The sequence below is a fragment of the Molothrus ater genome, chromosome 6 (assembly GCF_012460135.2).
Source record: "Molothrus ater isolate BHLD 08-10-18 breed brown headed cowbird chromosome 6, BPBGC_Mater_1.1, whole genome shotgun sequence".
Lineage (NCBI taxonomy): Eukaryota > Metazoa > Chordata > Aves > Passeriformes > Icteridae > Molothrus > Molothrus ater.
In genome coordinates, this window is record NC_050483.2 from 54,743,414 (window position 1) to 54,762,753 (window position 19,340).

A 19,340-nucleotide genomic window follows, 5' to 3' on the forward strand; every position below is an offset into this window, starting at 1 on the left:
GAGGTCATTGAACCCAAGCCAGATATGAGCCATTAGATCAAACTTCATTCTCCTCCAGACAGCTTAATGGGATTTAACAAAGTACTTTAAATGATGCAAAAACATACAAAGAGTACCAGCATCAAGGCTCTGCAATGTTGTGTCTTTGATAATCCCTCCTACTTCTTTGGCCTGGTGAAGTCAATTAAAAAAAAAAAAAAGACAATTTAACCTGCCACTACAGACCAAAGTTTATTGTCTTTCTTTATGCACTGTGGGTAAAGACTGGCTTCTTTTCTCTTTAGGATGGTGGCATTCTTCCATCCTTGCAAGATTCAGCTAAGTTGCCTTTGATTTCCTCAAGGATGTATTTTTTCATCTTTATTCAGGAAACTCTTATTTTTGCTGAATTGCCTCTACAATGACAAAAACACAACACCTAGACCCAGCCACACCACAAAATGATTTCCTACATCAGGTCATTTTGAGATTTCTGGTAATCCTTAGTTATTTTCCATTTAATGTAAACTCAGAAGAAATGGAAAAACATCTCAACACTGTAACTTTCTCAAAGCATATGGGTGCATGACTTTGACCAACAGATGATGCACACCCAGAACAAGTGACAGCCTCTATTAACAGTCTCAGGTCATTCAGCTACTTCTGATTGTAGTGTAACTTTTAATCCAAGAATTACTCTAAATTACACTGGAACATAAAAGATGGAGGACAGATCTTGAGACCTTGGTTGAAGCCTTGGAACCTCTAAGTTACCTCCACATTTATGCAAGTTGAAGATGGAAGCCATTTTCCAGCTTTTCTATTTACTAACAGCACTGCAAGTTTTGGCAATTAAGTAGCTTTTGGCACCAGCTGGTTCCCAACTACCTCACACCCATATTTTTTCTCACATTTTCATTTTCTTTCTGAATTAAAAAAGGACATTGTTTTCACCTGTTAAATTACAGTGGCAGCTGTCCAGAAACCAGGATGAAGGAATCTAGATTAAAATTCAATAGCACCAAACATAGCCGTTTCTTTTAAATAACAGCTTCCTTTGTACTGCTGAAGATAAAGGTCATGTTTGTAAGCTTTGTTTATTTTTAGGCCAGCATCATTTTTCTACAGAAAGTATTATCCATTTTGGTTACAAGCAACACTTCCAATATAGTCTAATAACTATGACAAAGTACTACTTAAAAACACAATTTAAAGCTTGTGTGTGAACACACTCCAGCTACCAAATCACCATTAAAGATACAGCTAAGAACTCACTGCAATATTATAAAGAGTGGCCACACAGAGAAAAGCCACTGTTGTCCTTCAGTTTGCTGATCACAGCTCTGACTTGAGCAGACAGGCATCAAGAAACAAGGTAAACTGCACACAATAATCCACTATTCCTTCCCTCAGTACTTTCTTTCAGGTGAGAGAATCACCCATCACAATAGTGAGATACCTGGACAGAGTTCTTCAGTAGATTCAGGGTTATTTTTGTGGGCTCAGTTTAGCTGGGTGGGTTGCAAGGGAACACCTGGATTTACAGCCCCAAATGCTTCTTCCCATCAGCTCCAGGCTGCAAGAAAAGGCTTTGCCATGTGAGATCACCTATTGACAGCCCCCTTGAAAAGGTAACAGCACCCAGCCTCTCAGCTTGAAAGGTTTTATATTCCCTTCTTGAAACTTCCCTCCTCCTCTCCAGCTTCTGCCTTCTCACATACAGCTGGTATCACAGAGAAAAGGAAGTTAAAAAGGAAACTACACCAACCCCCATTCAAAAAAAAAACCTCAACCAAAGGTACTGCTTTGTATTTGTTGAAATCTGTTTCTTTTACATATTTAGTCAAAGACTTCTTGCATTCAAAAAGCAAATATTCACAGGCTCCTAGGATGCTACTTTGACACCTACAGGACACCAGAGACCCTTACATGAATCAAAATTCATTAAAATAGGCTCTCAAGGGGAACAAATGCATTCCTGGAAGTCTCAAGGGAAGGAGTGTTTCTTCTTCAGGCAGAAACGATACTGGCCCAGCTCTCAACAACAACTCTACTTGTAACAAAAAATACCCAACAGCAGTAGGAGCCCCCAATACTTGAAATCACAAGGAAGATACTTAGTGATATGGAAAAATGACAAATAACTTTATATATAAATATTCTTACACAAAAGGGAAGCCATCATTTAAACATTTTCCTTGAAAAAAAATTAAAGGAATTTTTATAGCTTGAGAAGTGAAACCACACACAAACTGAAGTGTTGCACTTGAAATTTACAGTTCTCAGTCAGACCAGAGTGCTACAACACAACAAACCTTCTAAGAAGTCAGCAGCATCTGATGGAAGTTTCAGGGCAGTAAGAAACCAATCTGTGCTGCAAGGATTTAAGGTTTGCTTTGTTATCTGCCATCCCCCCAGTATTAAAAGCATGAGGCTCTGCAGCAGGATGGGACATGTCACCTACCACAGTTCATGAACTGGCATCTCAAGCCCAGCTCAACCCTAAGCCCAGCTAAGCTGGACTATCTGCATCCCATTTCTGCCACTTCTGTGGAGGCTACAGTAGACAGAAAGATGAAGCCAAATTGCCCTAAACTGTCACAACTTGTCACAAAGTGGTATTTGTCAGCTCTCAGGGGTTCTGGCAGCCACAGATCAGTTTCACATCATTCCAATCAAGCAGATTCAACACAACTCAATAAGGAACCACCATGTGAATCCACCCTTACAATGGTGCATACCACTCTGACCACAAATAAATTCAACAACTTACACAGGATCCCAAACTTGCAAGTGGACCTGTCCCATTTCTTCAGCAGAGTAAAAATAACACCCACTTCCCCTTGACCTACTACATTGAATGCCTGAACCTCTACAGGAAAACAATCAACTGCCCTTGCTATCACAGTCTACTTCAGCTGCATCACAAAGTTAAGGGAACATTCCACTCTGTTCTCTCACATTTAGGGACCAAAAAAATTTACCTGGGGTAGAAAGTTTAGGCTGGGGTTGCTACTATATCTCTATTATTACTAAAACCCTTTTGTTCTCGGAAAAGCAACATTTATTTTTTGGTGATCAAAATATATATTGAGTGCTCGAGGACTGTGAGCATTTGCTCATCTAACAGTCCAAAGAGCAAGCTTTCCCCTTCCATTTGAGAGCAATAAATATACAGAGATTAAAACTCCTAAAAATTTTGAAAATAATAATAAAATATTGATTTTCTCATTCAATAAAGGCACAATTTTGAACTACATGAAGCAAATCTGTTTAGTCCTATATAGGCAAAAAATAGCATAGCATCACAAAACAGTTCAGAGTATATGCAGTTCTTAGACACATGACATCTACTTCAAATCCATTTCCATCCATGTTCTTGTACAGAATTTTTCCATTTTAAAGTAGACTTATTGAAAAGTAGCAATATACAATGAGGATACTTGAGAGATCAGTGCTTCCCCCCCCAAAAAAAAAATATACTCAAGCATGCAGACTTACTTGCACTCCCCAGGTACACTGCAGCCCCCATGGAGCAAATTACATCCTTGTTTACACACAGCTGTAGACACAAAAAGATTTGGGCATCAGTCTGGGCAGCCAGGTACCCATTACTGCAGCAGCAATCTGGAGCTCCTCAGGCAGGGCTCCTGTCATTTAGCCTGTCTGTTATGTGTGCAAAGCAGATTGCCTTCTGCCATGTTCCAATAGTTGCTCCTTCCAGAGAATTATTTCACAGAACACAGCACCATTACAGCCAAAAAGCTTTGCAGCAGGAGTGTCAGCACTCAAGCTTTTATGAAATGCAGTTGTTTTTAAAACCTGGTATAAGACCAGTATTATGCTGGAAATCCCAAACTTTAAGTGATACATGACCTTGAGTAAGCTGTAAAAACAGTCCTTCCCATCATTAACAAGCTTTTTACTGAAAAGGAACAGAACACAAAATCAAAATGCCCTCAGCAGAAAGAAGAGTATGTTAAATAATTTTAGCACTAATTACTGAAGGGAAAATGCTGAGATATTTGATTGAGTGGTACATTAAAAGACACAACTACACTTGAATTTCTGTTCCCATTAAGAACTATCAAAAAGCTTTCAGCTTTGCACACTTTACACTTAAAACTGTTTCATTTGCAGAAACAGTGTTATGGGCGCATTTTTACAGGATTGAAGTCTACTCTGTAAGTAATGATATCACTTCAATAAAACTTACATTAACAGATGTAATGCCTCATTTTGCTTTGAAAGAATACCACCATTGAATAAAATCAATTAGTAAAAGGATGTTTTCCTGAATACTAGATCTGTTTAGGTATGTTCACAGCACACACCAGAAGCAACACTGTATCCTGTGCTCCACTTTTACACTGAGGATGTTTTATTTAAAGATTTGTATTGAAAGGACAAAGCATGTAAGTCCTAAAATTAATATGCTACAGCACTGACACAACAGAAATACCTACTGCAGTTTACATCTATTCTACATACACCAGGGCTAATCCATGACAAAGGAAACATACTACCTTGTTTGCATTCTTCTCCCATCCAACCTTCCATGCAGGCTTTGTTTCCATTTTGATCACAAGTGTAGTGACCAACAAAGTCATCTCGAGGGCCACAGAACTTGTTGCACAGAGCACTGTAGTAATTTTCATCACATTTCACCCTTATTTGCACTTCAAAGTGGGCAACAGGACCATTGATCTGCAGGGTCTTCCATCGATCTTCTGGGTTGATCATGCCAGCATGTGCCACTCGCTCTATTAACAAGTTTTCACCTTTTTGGAAAGAAAGGTAAATTCAACAGGGGGTTAAGTTTGATAGCACACAATGACATATGGAATCCAATCAGAAGTACTCAACTGGTTAAGGGAAAACCAAGCAAAGAAAACGTTAAGATGATAAAGATCTACTGTATAACTGAATTTTCCTTTGCCTTGCAAAGTTCATTACAGGAAGGCCAATTTAAAAAAGTGTCCCAAAGGAAATATTAAAAAACCCTGGAACATAATCCATAGGAAATAGCTTATTTTTCAAGGCAGCCAAACATACCACACCCACATGCTGACAACTAGCAGCTTTATCTTGATCTGAGGCTCTTCTTGCCTCCTTTTTGTTCTTATAAAATTGCAAGATCTGCATAATTTCATAGCTGAGATAAAGTTCTCTGCTGCGAGTTTCACTTAAAAAATAAAGCAAAACATAATATATTCAATTTGCTGCAAAATCACTGGGCAATAGTGAATGCTCCTGTAGGCTTGCATTATATACATAAACTAGCTTGTTTCCATTTCATTATTCACTCTACAATAAAGGCAAAACACCTTTAACAACCATCCCATAGAACACTAGACAGCTAGTGTTTGACATTTTGAGAAGAAATAAACAAGTGAACCCAGGATTGTCAAGGGCCATTCCCAGCTCTGTATCCTCCTTATCATCAGCCCCAGGGAAACTCCTGATAACTATGATCCCTGTTGCAGCACACTCTGTGAGCATCCTGCCTAGTCCCCCATGGAAAGCAGAAGCTCTGCTACTGCCAGGCTCCACTCACTGAGGCCAATCTTGCACGAAGAATTACACATCCCAGGGGGAAAGAGGATTCCAGGCTGTAACACTACAGAAACTGCCAACACAAAGCATTTTCATTTACGTAAATATTCATTTTGTATCTTTATCCATGTAATTCTTTGTATAGAAGCTTCAATACCAGGAGGTGAGACAATTATAGCCAGTACAATTAAATTACAAAATTGCTTCAGCAAATACTGAGAATAAGCAAAGCTCAGTAGGGGGAGGGTAAGGGCAGACAGTGAGCAACCCCAGTGGCAGGAGTTTTCTAATGGGTTCACCATTCAAATCTGTTACCACCCTGCTGTACAGCTTTTCTGGGTGACTGCAAGTTGACTACAAACACTATTCAAGGATGAGAAAAAGGTACAGAAGCTTCACTTGAACATATTAATTTCATACACATTTATGAAATAGCTATAATATTACCAGCTCAGAGCTTCAGCCCCCATTTTCTTTAAATAAAGATTCTGTAAAGTACATGTTAAAAGAAATGAATAACCAAAAACTTGCACACAGCAAGAGGCTGAGATTATAGTGAGATAAAGCCTGAAGCTCAAATTATTAATAATACAGAACAAGCCAAGCTGGTAGCAAGCAATACTAAGCTACCACCTTTAGCAAATCCATTTTACCACCCAGTTGCTTTCTAGAGCTCATTAACCTCATATGTTTAGAAAACAAAACCCAAGGAGTGACTGTTTCTCAACCAGAACATTATTGACAGTTTAGAGGAATCCCGTGCATTTCTTAGCAAAGTGTTTTCAGCTGCTCCAATATTAAAAGAATAAGAATAATTACAGAAGTATCAAGCTCTCCAAAGTATCTTGCTCTCTTGGCATCTTTTTCCAAGCTGGCTTCTATAAAAATGTTTCCTCTTGAAATGAAAACAATACTGAACTTAAAAAGAATCCCTTTTAACTAAGCATTGAAAAGTACTCCAGTTTTTAAGATCTCACAGTATCTCTCTGCTTTATTATTAAAAGTGGTATTGCCATGCATAACCTTTAAGTCATGCTTGCTTGGACTAGAGTGCACAAAACATCTTATGGCTGGCCAAGATAAAGAAGAGGGATAGGCTTCAGTGTAACTCTCATTCCTGTGCATAAGCTGCTCTGTCATCCAGCAGCATGTGCAAGATAGAAAAGGCTGCCTGCATTTTATTTTTGACCAACAGGATATTTATCACACAAGCCACCAATGAAAGTTTAATGATTAGTTAGAATCACAGAATTTTTTAGGTTGGAAAAGACCTTTAAGGTCATCAAAGCCCAACCATTAACCCAGCACTGCTAAGACCATCACTAAACCATGTCCCCAAGTGCCACATCTACACATCTTTCAAATACCCTCAGGGATGGTGACACCACCACTTCCACGAGCAGATCTCAGCATCCTTTAATAATCTTGTTTTCCTCCATTGACTATGGAGAAACTATAAAGGAAAACATGCTGAATCACTGGATGGTCAAGGAAAATTAAACAAATAGCAAATATATATTACAGAGCTGCTTTCCTGCTATAAAAGCAACATAGGCTCCTTATAAACAGCTGCTGCAGCCACTGCTGTGAAAGTGTTTCCTGTAAGTGCATCAGATGGACTGAAGAACAGGTCCTGAGATTAAAGGAGTGGCTCATATAATAAAATTCTTATCAGGCATCTTCAGGCTAATGGAGATTCATCAGACCCAGTTAACTGGAACAAGCATTACAGCTACTGCAAATATACCTATGCAGAACAGACCTCTTGATACCAGGGGTCAAGAACAGGGGAAATAACCCAAGAGTGCTCTTTTTATCTTTTTGAACACTCCAACTTTATCTTCACAAGCTCCTCTGAAAAGGAATGTATACAGAGTCTTAAGGGTTTTTCCTCAAGCTTGTATCAGTGTAAGTAGGGTTTAACAGCCTAAATAAGCAAGCCAAATCATTTACCCTGAGCCACAAAAGGCATGAGGGAAGCAGCTCCAAGCCATTTCATTTCTAATACTAAATTCTTAAATACCAGACTAAGTATGAGAGTTCTGTTTAACTCCAAATTTAACACTGATCCTAGATAGGAAGGTGCATCTTCCAGAGAGATCTGTAAACACAGGGAGGAACGTGTTTGTCAAGGTTTCTCCTTCCTCCCCCACAATACCAAAGTGTGTCTGAAGATATTCAGCCTCTCTCACCTAACTGTTTTGATGAGAAAAGTTTGCTGCCTGCATCTGACTTTGCCATAGAAGTTCACCTTAGGGTTCACACTTACTACTTTTAGCCTTCAAGTAAAGGCACAACTGAATTTCTCTGGTTACTGGTCAAAAAAACATCATTCGTTACTCAAACTTACATACACAAAAACAGCCCCCAAGCAATTTCCTTGATTAACAAGTTTTGTACAAGCCTCTCTAGAATAGCAGATAGTGAGACAGATGTTTGCATAAAAGGAGATGATGCCTAAAATGTAGTTCTTTAATTAATGTTCCCAGACCATCTGATTTTTGGAAGAGAAAGCCTTGTCTGAAGAGTATTTAACAAATTTGAACACTGCTCATCAGCACCCCAGCCTTTGCAGAGGTCAGACATTCCCCACAGGGCTGTACAAAAGGGGATGCTGGTAGCTGTTTGTAAGGGAACAAGACAGTGACATCACATGAACTTCACACCCAAAGGAGCAGGAGGTGCCCATCTCAGGAAGCACATTCTCTTCAGCAATATCTTTGGAGCACTATGGACAGATGAGTCTCCTACAGATTAATGGGAAGGACCAAAGCAACCACTGCATGCCTGCAGCAGACACAGAATCAAATGGAAAAAGTTACTTCCCACATGAAGATGCCAGCTTGTTCGTCAAGGCAGGGCTGGGTTGGGCATTGCCAAGAGCTCTGCTGAAGTCTGCCAGGTCAAGCGACTTACCTGGAAAGTGGAACTGCTGACAGATGACAGTGAGCAGGCCCTCTGCAGTGACTTTGTATCTAAGCCAGTTTCCTCTCCCCCTCTTCCACCCTCCCAAAGCAAACAAGTGGTAACACTACATTGCCACAAGCTTACCCCCAAGCCAACCCTGCTGCACACAGGAGGAGAAAAACACACCAGCAGTTCAGGAATTGGGGGTGAAAGACCCTCTAGGAATTTGTACAGGGGAAACATTTGCTGTGGCAGACTTGCTCTTGAGATGGAACTTCACAGGTCAGCTCTGAGTCCCCTCTGCCTTCACTGAGTGCAAGAAGAATGAAGGATGCTTGGACACAGGGAGGGAACAATGACAAATGCTCTAGAACCTTCAAATTGTTCACTGGAAGCCTCTCTTTCTAGGTTTTAGAGGAGGCTTTTTGTTTGCTTGTAGTCTTGATTGGGTTTTGTTGTTTGTTTTTGTTGTTGCTGTTGTTTTGGTTTTTAATACCCACTTTAGAGTCCAAGCTGGAACACAGACCCTACTTTTAACTCTCAGCCTTACTCATCCCCATTAAAGGAAAGCAAAACCTGACTCTAGAACTAATTAATCAGTTTATAAACAGACTCTGGCAATTACTTTGATTAATCTATCTTACAGTAGCAACAGAAGATACATGTAACCTGATCCCCAGATCAGCACAGCACTCAGGATTGACAGGGAGTTAAGCTTTCCACAGACATTCACTTCACCCCTCCAGGACCAGATATGGTCTTTTCTCTGGAGGAGCTGCTGTATTCCCTTTCCTCTTCTCTAACATGTGAATTTTTACTGATCTGTGTCTGCTTGGCAGTTGAGTGGTGCTTGAAAAAATACATCTTTGAATTGAAGCATCTTTAGAGTCTTGACAGATTCACAAGGCAAAACCTACTGCCAAGATCCCTCAAAAAAAAAAAAAAAACAGAAAACCTTCAGCATTAAGGAATTCTTCCCAGGAATCTTATATGCAAATCTAAATTGAAGCACAGCAAAGCAACACATCTCTATAACAGAACCAGAAAACTGACTAGAGAAACATTAAACCAAGACAAGCACTTCGCTAGTCTTCTGCCAAATTACAGGCCAAGAAAGCCTTCCTAAATTCACCTGACAAGCCTTCAGCTGCAATACAACTTTGCAGTACCTCTCTCTGGCAGCCTAAATTAAAGGGAAGTTCACTTTCCATCAGCAGTTTCTCATAGAGCTAAACTGTAATCTGACACTTATATACTCTCCCACAGTTCATAGAAACTGTTAATTTAAGGAGATGGCACACTGGGCCTCCAGAAAACACTCTATATCCTGTTGGCCTCAAGTTCAGGGGAAAAAAAAAAGAATGCAAGTAAAGAGATTTGTTAGAGCTTGCTAAACTAAAAAGCATAACAAAGACCTAACACAAGCCTGAGACAACTGTCTTCTTATCAAGTGTATTCAAAAGAAATCTGGGGTTTAAAGCTACAGATCTGCAAGAGCATTCAGCAAATTCTAAGAAATTAACAGAATAGTTACAATACTATTACTTATTACAAAGCTCATTAAAAATGAAATCCAGCACTTGAATGCATACAGATGATTTACAGGATAGGCTTTCTCTTCATGTTCAGTCCTTTCTACAACATCTCATGAGTTGATTTGCCCTCTGTAACTAGGGCATGAATATTCTAATATTTGCTGTACCTAGATAAACTATTCCAAAGCTGAAAACCACTTAAATTAATTAACATCACATAGTATATTTTAAGCAAAGCATTCAAGAGGATTCCTCCAATCTGTTACTGTGTAGGATATAAGATTTGGGCTTACTCTGCTCAGCACACGAGATCTCATTTTGAATACCACGCCCCACTTTAGGAAGTGCCATTCAAGAAGGCTGTGGACAAACTCAGCTGAAGGGCTGCAGCAACATTAACAGAGATGTAAAGAAAACACAGCCAATAGAAAAAGGCTAAAGAAGCTGTTAAACAAGACAAGCTTAACTCTAACAGCAGAAGGGTTCAGGAACTAGTTAAACTAAAACTCATCATTACTGATACAGAATTTGATGATGATTTGGGACATATGTAACCTTTTCACTATCTTAATGATCAAACACTTACCTTCCCCTACATTGATCCCAACTGAAATGAAAGAGTTCATCAATAACCAAAATGCAAGCCTGAGGTACATTTTTCTCTTGTAGCCAGAAACATTGATTATTTTAGGACATATTTGTAAACCATTTACAAAGAGTAGGTTCAAGGTGGAGTCCTGCTTTAGCAGCATTATGGCAATCAGCACCTTGATATGATTTTGAAATATTTACAAAATAATCTTGCTCTCACTTCAGATCCATAACCCTGCCTTGACACTGAGTATTAGCATTTACGGACTGAAAATGCAAGGTAAGCTCCAGTACTTGAGGAGAAACAGAGAATGGGTCCTCCATTATTTAGAACAATTTCAACAAAAACATGAAGTACGCTTTCCTTATGGGGAGCAAGAGTGCTTAATTGCTCAAATGATCATGGAAATTATTGCATAGCGTGATCAAAAGCAGACTGAGGAGAGTTTGAAGTGCAACTCTACAAATTATCTTCCTTTTTCTAAAAAAATAAAGCCGAGCATGATTTATAAGCATTTTTTTAGAGCTAATTATCAAAAGTCATTGTAATTACACCCTTTTGTTACAACTGTCCATTCTTTTTCCTATACAGCAATAACTTTTCACAGTTCCTAACCCAATACTCACTCTTTGGATTTGTACATGCCCTTTTCTCAGACAACAGCTTTGTGTAGAGCTGATCTGGAGGGATGGCTGATTGCAGCAGGATACAATTTCCTCCCTCCCCAGTCTGCACAAATACAGCACAGAATAAGTACAAATTCAAGCTTTACATAAATACTCACCAGCTTTTGTATCATTATCCCAATCCCATGCTTCTAATATTAATGTGAACGACCTCTGAAAAAAAACAAGACACCAATTAGACAGTAATAAAAAACTTATAACCAAACTGATTTGAAATAAGCAGATATTACTGCTACAAGAAAGCCAGTTGAAACCAGTAGCAAATTTCACTTCTCTGTTGTCCTGTGAAAGCCCTTGAAAGCATCTTCTCAAAAGCATGAAATATAGCTGCATTGGAAATTGTGGGACAATCCATGCTACCAGCAAAACAAAAACACCCCTGCACACACACACATATTGAGGACTGAATTATTATTACTCTCCTCCCACTGCATCTAATTCTCAGCTTCGCTTAGCCACAGAAACCCTTTTCAGCAGCAGCCCTAAAAGGTTTAAGTGAAATGAGGTTCTGAACCTTGGGAAACAGCTGGGATATTTAAGACTTAAACAACTGAACCACCTCCCCTAAAACAGAATGAGAGCCATCCTTTAGAAAGCACATGAAAGATAAGTCTGTACCGGATCTGTTTTACAGAAAAACATATCTAAAGAAAAAATACACAATTCACCCTGCATCCATCAGAAATTTAGACTTCTTTCTCATGAAAGGGTAGCATAAAAACAGAACTACAAAAGACACAGCAAAAACAATTATTACAGTAAGCACACCTGGCACTGTACTTTTCCCTGAGGAAAGAAAAAACCCATGATTTCAGACAGTTCCTAAATGATGCAGAAAAAACAAGAAGCCTTTACTTCACTAAACTAAGGCTTCAGGCATTTTTCTTGGTTTATGATCAAAAATGTAGGGCAGACGTTAATATTCAAATACTAAACTTACTTAGAAAAAAGTTATGCATACAGGTAATTTTTAAGTGCTTTGAGTTGAACAAGAATAGCTGCCAAACCATTCAGCTTTGATAGCTTCCAAGTGCTACAAGTAAGATTGAGAGCCTTACATATATTCAAAATCATGGAAAAACCATCAAGAACAGAAAAGAGTTATTGCACCACTATCCTAAAATCCTCCTATACACATCTTCATACAGAGCCAAGCCCTGATGTGTGCACAGTTCACAGCCTAACGATCTATAAACCCACATGGGTATGGGGACATTCAGCCAAGAAACTGCAAGGACCCTCTTTGGAAGACGATTATGTAAGAATTCAGCCATCTTGCACAGGGTCATTAGGATTATTTTACTTTTACATCAAGACAAGTGTGTTTTTATTTTGAGATAGCTCCCTATGTACTTTACACAACCCTCAACTCTACACCAAGGAGAGTTATCATAACACTGAAACCTCCCCATTTTAGAGCAGCAGCAACAATAGGATCAGTGCAGCACCCCAAGCAGAAGGGCTCTCTGTTTGAGGTCTTCCATGACTACAGCAAAGATCATTCTACTCAGAACTAAAGCACTTGAGTGCTTATTTTCCACTGCTCAGTTACATTAACATATAAACCACAACTCAGCCTTTGAAAAGAAGTTTTTCTACTGTGTTTTCAGCTTCAGACATATACTAGGGAAGATGATTTTACATCACTGAAACAGAAACAGGTTTAGTGGTGACTATTTAGATTAGACTAAAGAAAGGAAGGGGAAAGGGAACTCAGCAGTGACCATACTGGACAGAGACATACTTGAGCTTGTACTGCCCTTGGAAATGAACAACTGAGAGATCAGTTGAGAAAGCAAAGGGCTCTACTACTGAGGTATGATAGCACAGCTCAACCCCACCCAATTTTAAAGACAAACAGTAGCAGAACATTTTAGCAGCTTCACCCTCCAAATCCCTGCACTTCCCAGTCTCAACACTTAGAGAAGCAGATAGGAAGAGGGGTTGCAGGTAGTGTTTTCAGAGTACAGTAGAATCCTATCTGCTACCTGAAAAAAACACCCATAGGTTGAATCGTTGAAAAAATAATTTCTATATAATACTGCCCAAACATCATCTTCTGGCAACAGCATGTCTCCTTATTTTGTATCAAAATTATAAACTAATCCAAAATTCTGCAAATCAATGCAAAGTCCAAAGTTATCCACATCTTTCACTTTTAATTACTTACCTTCTAACATATGCCTTAGTTTTCCTGTGTTCCATTGATTTGTATTAGAAGTATAGACCAGTGCTCGAGTGCTTTCAGATGCCCATTTACTTATATAAGGGCTGGTCTTTCCTACTGCAAATTGGCTGTTACATCTGACTGCCCACAAAGGCAGCAAAAAATGCAAGATGGACTTGCTGCCTTAGGAAACAGACCAGTCATCTATGCTTTCCCATCATACCATTTGAAAGCAGATTTGTATCTGTGCTTAGGATGCTAAAGAATTTTGATGGGTAAAGAGTTCCATGCAAAGCACTGTTCCAGCATGATCACGCTGGATAGTGTGAATCAGGATAAATAAGCATTTTAAGATGCTTAAGACAAGAAATCCCACAGCTCTGGTGGCAAACCTCACGTCTAAGTTGGCATAGTCTCTGGAGCAGAAAATACTGCTTTACGATCTTATAAAAACTTAATAGCACATTATGAGCAGCTATGGCTCTGGTGCAAAGCTGCTCCTCCAAAATGTGGAGGAGCCCACACAGCTCATGCTGCCTCCTCGTGGTTTTGCAAGCCCCAGGTCCCACAGGCCTGGTCCCCAGCATTTGCTTTGACCATCCTCCCTCAGGTCAAGAACCACAGCCCACCTGTAATGAGTTTAAAGAACCTACACAGCAAAGACAAGACAAAGCCTTTTAAATCCTTTCACTTCCCTGTGTCTACTTTTATGGGTGACCAGGCTGGCACTTGGCTGTTCACACATGAGCAAGCATTTGGAGTGTAACCTTTCAGGAAGGCTTGCAGTCACACTTGCAGGAGATTAGGGATGTTAATCAAATGACATTACACAGTACTGATAGACAAATGTGTATTTACTGGACTGTCAGTTTCAGCTGGGACAGTTCTCAGTTGTGCAGCTTCTGCTCTTCTGAGTTACACAGTCACCCATTAAAAGCCCCAAACAGACACAGCAAGAATGCAACTGTAAAACTTATTTTTATGGCTATTTTACCTCTAGAGAAGATAGTCAAGGTTACCAACCCAACCTGTCACCCTTCCTCATCTCCAGCTGGCCAATAACTTGACAGAGGAATTCCTCCCTGTGGTAGTGCAATGGATCATCACATAACTACTACACCTCAAAAGAGAAAAATGGTCCTTAACACACTTGTTCAAAAAACCCAGTCTTCCCACTACCACATGTACCAAGTCTTGCACTAGATCTGCTTACATGTCTTTGAATTTTGCACTTCACTGTAAAATGACAGCTGAAAACTTGCAAAAAAGCATCTGTGTTACTAAATATGTTCATAATATGTGGCACTGAGAGCTTCCCAGTTATGGCTCAATTTTACTACCAAAATTATTTATTAGTGGAAATTTTAACATCCATATACTCACCCTGAGTGTAACCTTACCTAATAACCAGAGTAAGAACTGAAGTTTAATAACACTAATTGATATAAATTTTAAAGCATATTTTCAGCTTCACACTGGCCATACTCATTTTATGAAAACTCTACCATCAGCTGACATTAGTCACATCTGCACTCTTCTAAAGAAAGTCTTAACACAAACTAACCACCACATCCACTGACACCAGCTGCAAGTAACTCCTCTATAGCAGAGACATTGACACCTGACATCTTTCTTAAATTGTGCTTACAGAAATCAGCAACTGAACTTGCATTAATTTAGTTCTTGTCCAGAACCCAAGGAGTACCTATACAGCAAATATTTAACCCCTCACATCATCCAGCAGTGTCTTGGCTTTTTGATGTATCTTTAATGTGAACAGACTCGCTTGAAAGTTATTTAAGAACATGTTCTCCACAGAGACTGTTGATGTAAGTATGCTCAAGTCCATGCATAAATCTAACAAAAAAAACCCACTCCACAAGTATCCTAAAAATGTCCCAAAATCATAAGCCTGACACATAATACACACACACACCACCACACCTTCTGCTTTAACTTGCACACAACTCTTGCTTTAGGCTAATAGAACAGCAGGACATGTATATTCCAGTCTGCTCTGATCTCTACAAAAAGCTTTGTGAAGTATTATCTGTTGTTCATTTCAACCAGTACTAGCAAAATATTCAGAAAATATTGTTAAAGTGACCATGGCACAGATTTGAGGGGGAGGGGATGGGGTATGGAACATACAGCACTGGAAACAGACTTGATTCTACTGACTCTGGTGATTTTTTGAAAGAATTAAACACACAACATCATCATTTGTGCTCATCACATCAAAACTCAGAAGATGTTAAAGGCTACAAGGCAGAAAAACATCAGTGCACTTCTGCAGAAGAGCACAGCTTATGCAAGAGGCACTTCGTAGGAGTTAACTAAACAGATATGCCAAGTAGCTTGGAAAGATACAAATTAAGTCTGTTGATCCTGGTGATGCTGCCTCAGTTGTGTTTTTTTTTTCCTCAGGATTGGTGTTGACACAAGCAACTTCAAAGCATTATTCCTCTGTTTACACTAAACAAAACACTCCCCCATACTATCCCAGAGACCTCCTTTCTGGGGAGGGGGGAAACAAGACCTGTAATATTGGTTTGGCACTGTCTTTTCATGAACTGTTACTATCGCCTTGGTATCTGCAAATCAACATTCAAAAGGTAGGGGTTTTTTTCTGGCAAACCAGTCATGTCAGAATTTTCATCCCAAGAGAGATGATCAATCTGATGACAGCATTTTCAGTCAGGTATAGAACTTAAGAGTCTCCAACCCACAGTCTGAAAAATGCCAAAGGTGAAGCGTGAGCTGAAATCAATACTTGAAGTTTTCTGCATCAATAACATTCTATTGTGACTTTTATGCTAACAGGCAAAAAGTTATTAACTTCACATGAATCAAAGGACTGATTGGATTGTCTACACAGAAAAATGTTTTAAGAATCAGTTATGAAGCAGAAAAAAGTGTTGCTCCTAAGCAAATCCCAAGCCCACCTTATCTTCCTGTTCTACAGTCACACAGCAAATGCAGGGTGTCATCTCCAGTAAATACTGTTTCTTTTCAAACCTCAATCAAGCACAGGAAGCATGTGTACTCAAACCTTTCAAATGTCCAAACACTGTATAGCATATCACTAGTTTTACTGCAGGTTAATTTTTGTAACTTCTGGAACAAGCCACCACCAATATTTCTCACAGCCAAGTCCACCAAGTCTTGATCAGCACAGTCAATTCTCACACTTGCTTTCATAAGAAACTTTGAGCCAAGTGAGACAAGCACAGGTCTGGGGGCTTTCCCCCCTCTTTTTTTGTTTCAGCACCTCTCCCCCTCCCCCAGGCAGTCTGCTTGCCATGGAAAAAGCTGACTTCAAGGCAAGCATATTCCATTTCCTTCCCCAGGAACTCTGCAGCAAGTTCGTACAACTTCCTCATGAATAACCCAGAGGTGGAAAGTGAATAAGGAAAAAAAATGAAGAAAGATTCTGAGAAGATCTAGGACTCACAGTGAATACAAGTTTAAGGGCTGCAGGTTTATCTTTTAGAAACAGACATTATAAAGCCATAATAGGGACCTTTACTGAAGGAGTAAACCATCTCCATTTGGGGGGGGAGCATGGGGATTGGGGGCAGGGACAGGGAGGAGAGCTTTTTCTGAATCTTGAAGGATATTTCAGCCACTTGCATGCAAGAAGCTTCTCTGCTGAATTCAGAGACCAGTCACCATCCAAAATCAGAAAGCTGGCCATCCTTTACATCTTCATTTTTCATTTAAGGAGTAAGCATAGTGAGTCCTAAATCTTCCCGTTGGAAACCAGGGCCAAACAACCCCATCTTATTAGGAATGGAAAGCTGGGTTAGAGTCCTGCAAACATCAGCAGCAGATAGCAGAAAGCAGTTGAGCAAGTTCAAGTTTTCTGTTTGAGAGCAATTACTTCAGTTATACTCCTCTTGGCCCAGTCACAAAAGATGATGTTTACAAACTCCAGAGCCCTACTGTTGTGTGAGGGGAGCTCTTTGTGAATTAGCCCCACCTGACAATCTTTAGGAAGTCTGCAAAACCAGGGAGGGGTGAGAGGGGCTATTTTTTGCCATGGTTAACAGACAACAGGCTGATATCTCCTCCTACATGAGTCTGAACACTCATTCCACTCCTCCACCAAACTAAGCAAAACCTAAGCTGGAGGAGTGTGTATGTGTGTGTGCATGTGGGGGTGGCAGAGGGAAATCTAGACTATTAAGATAATTTCATTGCAAAAAAAGCACAAATAAAAACAACAGGTGAATAAGAGTCAGTCCTGGAGTTAATAGATCAAATTTAACACCCAGGTAGAGACTCACTTCAGGTAAAGAAAATTACCCAGCAACTAGGTGGAGGTAATCCTATCAACAACCAGCTGCATGCATCTGAAAGATAAAACAACTTGAAGGAGGGACTCAAAGGGGTATTACAACACCTATTTGGCAGTCCCTAGTGTTTTACAAAACAGGAGCAGTGTGCTTCTCTCCAGGGTGATCAAACCACCAGGATCCTGACATATCTTACCAGAGAACACATTTGTAGTAAGATCTTCAGAAGATACTCTGATCCTTCTGCAGTGGCAGAACACAGCAGGAGTTTCACAGTGTGAAGGGGTCTTTATATATCAAGGAACAGCAAACATTTTGGCTGTGGAGCTCTTAAAATCATCACAAGTTAAATACTAGCTTTGACTATTGCCTGTAGGAAACAGAACCATATTCACAAAAGCCCAAAATGCCATGACAGACTGGAGCTCCTCAAGGCAGGTCATTAATACAGTCACCTCAGACCACATAAAAGCAAAGTGAGAGCCCTCAGGAGATCCATCTGCATATGGGAAGCTAAACCATGGGAATAAAGACTCCACAACTTTCTTGTAATTTAGCACCCTAGACAGAAACTCAAAGCACATCTCAACCAAGTCAACCTTGTGACAAATGGCAAATCAGAGATGGCACATTTGGTTCAGCACTGGCCCTGACCTCTGACAGCACCTGTCAGACAGCTGCTGCAGCCAGGGCAGCAGCATCCCTGAGGAAAAAGGAAACAGGCACCCCAAGAACAGTTTTCACAGCACCAGAAACAAGTAATCAGCTTCTCATTGAAAAAACCCGCAGGAGATGTGACCAGGCAGCAGTCACGGGAGGATTTCATCTGAAGAAGAGCTCATCTGCTGACTTCTCTCAGCTCCTGGAAGAGCCCCTCCCTGTTTTAAAGCAGTGCCTTTCACCATTACACACATAGCAGTAATGCTAGTCCAAGGGAACAGCAGCAATGCTTGCCTCTGCTTTTTATAGCTGTCTGCTGTTCATCCCCACCCTATCCATCCCCCTTCCCCTGATTCCAGCATGTACACATCTCTGCTGTGTTCAGGGAGATTAAGTTCCAACTATGAAGTCCGAGCTGCCAACTGCGGCCACTTAAATTTCAGCAAACACCATAGGATTGACTTAGAAATCATCTGTTTTCCATATACTTTCAGAACAACAAAAAAAAAATCAGTTAAAATTCAGCTACTCAGAACTCTCATTATAACTTGCCTTTCTTGATATTTTCCAGCAAGAAACAAGAATATCAATGTTTAATAGCAATTGATGCTATAAGTTGTCAGTTTTCTTGAAACACTTCTGTTTTACTGCAAATGCCTTCTGCCCATGCCATTTCTAGGCACCTCCTCTGTGACACAAGTCTCAACAAAAGTATTGGCTCATAAAACTAATCAATCCATCAAGGACGAAAGATTATTTTTTTCCCAACTGAATAAGCAAGTTTAATGCTTATGAAAAAATAATCAATTTCATCTTAGATGAATGACCAGTAACTTTATTCTAGTTACTAGAACAATGACATTCTAGGTGGTCTTTAAACAACTTCTTATTCTTATCGCTTTCCCTGGTAGCATTCAGAATTCTTTGTTGAATTCTGCTGTAGTAGGAGTACAGCATTGC

General features: G+C 39.8%; 1 protein-coding gene across 1 annotated transcript in view; it reads right to left on the bottom strand.

The window, feature by feature from the left end:
- JAG2 (jagged canonical Notch ligand 2) overlaps positions 1-19,340 on the bottom strand; it is a 68,591-nt gene that overhangs the window by 31,342 nt on the left and 17,909 nt on the right. Inside the window, exons 3-5 of the mRNA XM_036384504.1 lie at positions 11,354-11,408; positions 4,506-4,760; positions 3,481-3,541 (exon numbers count right to left, since the gene is read on the bottom strand). Of these exons, the coding sequence (XP_036240397.1) occupies positions 3,481-3,541; positions 4,506-4,760; positions 11,354-11,408 (371 nt within the window). The remainder of the gene's footprint in view (positions 1-3,480; positions 3,542-4,505; positions 4,761-11,353; positions 11,409-19,340) is intronic.